This window comes from Pteropus vampyrus, unplaced genomic scaffold (genome assembly GCF_000151845.1).
Source record: "Pteropus vampyrus isolate Shadow unplaced genomic scaffold, Pvam_2.0 Scaffold227, whole genome shotgun sequence".
NCBI classification, from domain to species: Eukaryota; Metazoa; Chordata; class Mammalia; order Chiroptera; family Pteropodidae; genus Pteropus; species Pteropus vampyrus.
In genome coordinates, this window is record NW_011889008.1 from 777,577 (window position 1) to 781,082 (window position 3,506).

Sequence of the window (3,506 nt, forward strand, 5' to 3'; positions counted from 1 at the left end):
TGGCCCGCATCTTCAGCTCGGCTGACGTGTTGGTCAGCTCCTGCCTGGTCAGGAACAGCTGGTCCTGCTGCGACTTCACCTTCCGCTCTAGCTCGTCCACCTGAAATGGGCATCACAGCGGGGAAGCTGTGGCCCGGCCCGTGCCCGCCCCGCCCCTGGGCTCCCGGGGGCATGGCCCTGCACCCCTGCACCTGGTTTCGCAGAAGCAGGTTCTTCTCGTTGGCAGCAGACAAGTCTCTCAGCAGCTTAGACTCCCGCTCCGCAGCTTCCTAGGGGTGGGATGGTGAAGGGCACTGGCGGTCGCCTGCCACCATGCACCACCTGCCCGCTCCGCTGCCCAGCCTTCCCACCTGCTGCTCCAGCCTGTGCTCCTTGGCCTGCTTCTGCACCAGGCTCTGCTGCTCCTGCTTTGCAGTGGCCAGGAGTTCCCCCAGGTCCTGGGCTTTCTGCTCCGATAGAGCCTGGGCGGCCTCGGCCATCTGCAGCCTGCAGAGAGAAAAGAGCCGGCCCCGCCCCAGCCCCACCTCAGCCTTGCAAAGGCCCCTGTTCTCACTCTTGCCAGGCCGCTATTCACCCCAGCGAATGCTCTCCTCTTCCAGGAAGGCTTCCAGGGTTACCCAGCCATTCCCCACCTTTACTTTGTACGTGGGAACTTGCGTGGATTCTTGTCTGTAACACCCTGCTCTGTTCCAGAGGAACGTCTCTAAAGCGCACTAAGGCCGCCCTGCCCTCTCCTGCCCTCCACTCACTCACTTGGCCTTGAGAGCATTGATGACAGAGTGCCTCTCGTTTAGGGCTTCCTGAAGCTGCCCTACACGTGCTGCCGTTGTCCTGTGGGCAGACAGCAGACAGCAGGGCTGGCGAAAACCAACCCCGAGAGCCACCAGCTCCCGTGGCCCTAGTGGTAGCTGCCTTTCCTCCTCCTCCCACCACACGCCACGACCTCCCCCCTGGGCAAGTGACAAGGCTCGGGTTGGATCATTTCCGAAGCTGGAGCCAGGACCCCAATTCTGGGCATTCCGACCGTGGCCCAGCTCCGTGCCCTGCGGTCCTGGGGCCTGGCTTACCGGCTGCTCCTGGCCATCTCCTCTCGCTGCTTGTCGATGGTCTCCATCAAGTCCAGAAACTGGGGACAGAGGTGGCCAGAGCGTCATCAGGGCCTGGAGCCTGCCCATTCAGCAAGCAGATGCCCGCCAAGGCCGCAGGACAGCAAAGGGAGGATGGCTCCCGCACAGGGAGGCCCGGGGGCCCCTCGGGGAAGCCCACTTGCCTGCCCGGCCAGACCGCTCAGTCCAAGAGGCCCCACCGCAACTGGGTGTCGGCAGCTTGGAGAGGGTCCAAGGCAGGAGGAAAGGAAGGTGGCCACGACACGGGAGCTGAGGGGGCCCCTCGCCCACGCAGCCAGCGCGGGGTCAGGCCGCAGCTCTGGCCTGCGGTGGCACCGCTCACCTGCTTCGACTTCTCCTCCCGGAGATGCCGCACCTCCTTGCTGAGCACACGGGTGCGGGCCTGGTTCTCCCGGAGGGTGGCCTCCCTGTCCTGGTTGTGGTCCATGGCTTGCTCTGTTGGAAAGAGCTGTCAGGGACCGGGGGCGGCTCGACCTCAGCAGTCGCCAGCAGCTGGGCCAGCCCTATGCCCAGAGGGCAGCTGTCCCAGAATCAGGACTGGGAGAGGCAGTGTCTCATCTTCAAATCAGGCAGACCCCAGTGCACTGGTAGAAGCCTTCAGCGGGGCAGGGGTGGGGACAATGATGGGGCCGGGAGCCTGGGAGGCGCCAGGTATGGGGGACATGCACGCGGAGGGGCATTTGGACTCCATCCCAAGGTCAAAGGCCACTGCGTGATTTTTAAGAGGTGAACGCTGTGTTTAGGTTCTCTGTTCCGAAAAGACCCAGGTACCCCTCAGAGAGGAGCCAGCCAAAGGGTACTGTGGCATCAGAAGCAACTACAGGAGCTGGGGAGACTCAGAGACAGGCTAAGAACGAAAAAGCCAGAAATGACACAGGTTGGGCAGACCGAGGAGGTGGTGGCCCTGTACAGAGTTCCAGCCCAAGCTTGGGCCCTCGGGTGGCTGGCACTGCCATCGGGACAAGGAGACACAGGGAACGGGAGTGTTCTGCCAGGCCTGGGGCTGAGAAGCTGGGGTCATGGACAGGGTGGCGAGACTGTGCAGGCTTTGGCTAGGACCAGTTGGCCAAGTGCTTGGCCACAAACTCAGGTGTGACGGGGCAGATGCCACTCGAGGCAGCAGCACGGGCTTCAGCGCAGGGCCCTAAGCCATACTGCCTCAGCTTCCTCCTCTGTGAAACGGGTGACCCCACCCCCACCTCAGGGGACCTCAGAGCTGAATGAGCAGGCGCCAGGAGCCGAGTAGAGGCCGTGGGCAGTGACCGCCCTGCGAGCCCACTGCCATCGCCCTCTCCTCTCTGGCTTTTGCTTTTTCTTTTAAAGTTTTATTTTTCTCTTCTCCATTTGCAATTCGGGCTGCCATCAGGATACAGTCACAGGTCCCAAGCCCCAAGTCACCCCTCCTTGGAGGCTGGGCCCATCAGCTTTATGCACACCCTGCTCAGAACAGTGTGCCCGTACCCACGGCTCTGAGGATGTCGCTGGGAACGCTGTTCCCAGCCAGCTCCAGCCTCCACAGGGTTCTGTTGCTGGGGAGACAGTTCGCCAGGGCCCGGCCCCCCAGGAGGCCGATGTTATTCCAGCGCAGGTCTGGAAGGGAACGTGTCGTCACCAGACAGGTACACCCCGGGATGCCGGCCTGGCCTAGCAGGTTCTGCTGGGGAATCACCCGCAGAGCACCCCGGCTCCGTGCGCCTCGCCTCCCCATACCCACTGCCGCCCCGTGGCTCCGGGGAGAGGGCCAGCGCCGCAGCAGGAGGCTTGCTCTGCCCAGGCCTCACCCAGCTGCTGGAGGCTGGGATGGCTCTTCAGCACCAGGGCCAGCTCCTCGGCGCCCTTGTGGCTGACCTGGTTGTTGCGCAGGTCCAGCTGCCGCAGGGTGCTGTTGCCCGCCAGAGCCCTGCAGAAGGTGGCAAAGGCGTCTTCCCACGCGCCCAGGTTGTTCCACTCCAGGGTGAGGCTGCGGGAAGGGTGGACGTGAGGTGCACGGCCCAAGAGGCACCCTGTTTCCACGGGGCCCAGGGAGGCTTAAGGAGGGTCGCAGGCCTGGGGGTCTCCGGCAGGAAGTCTGGAGCCACGCTAGTAACCTGCACCCCTAGCCGGCCAGGAAGCACAGACAACCAGCCTGAAGACCCGAACTTGCAGATCACAGAACACTGTCCTTGAGAGTCAGTCCTGAACCGTGCAGAGAAACGGGACCGGGGGAGGGAGAGGCCCAGGTGCCACCTTACCTCTGAATGGACTTGTTCTGTCGGAGGAGTCTTCCCAGAGCCTCAGCCCCTGCAGCCCGAAGGTTATTGCCCTGGGACAGGAGGAGGCGGGCCAGTAACCCACCCTGAAGGGCCCCAGTCAGGCGTGGACAAGGCCAGGCACCAGTTC

The 3,506-nt window shown here is 63.5% G+C and overlaps 1 protein-coding gene across 1 annotated transcript in view; it reads right to left on the reverse strand.

Annotated features, from left to right (window-relative positions):
* LOC105301136 (leucine-rich repeat-containing protein 45) overlaps positions 1-3,506 on the reverse strand; it is an 18,968-nt gene that overhangs the window by 4,794 nt on the left and 10,668 nt on the right. The window contains exons 10-17 of the mRNA XM_023538653.1: positions 3,359-3,505; positions 2,909-3,087; positions 2,589-2,717; positions 1,450-1,562; positions 1,068-1,126; positions 754-831; positions 351-486; positions 192-269 (exon numbers count right to left, since the gene is read on the reverse strand). Of these exons, the coding sequence (XP_023394421.1) occupies positions 192-269; positions 351-486; positions 754-831; positions 1,068-1,126; positions 1,450-1,562; positions 2,589-2,717; positions 2,909-3,087; positions 3,359-3,505 (919 nt within the window). The remainder of the gene's footprint in view (positions 1-191; positions 270-350; positions 487-753; positions 832-1,067; positions 1,127-1,449; positions 1,563-2,588; positions 2,718-2,908; positions 3,088-3,358; position 3,506) is intronic.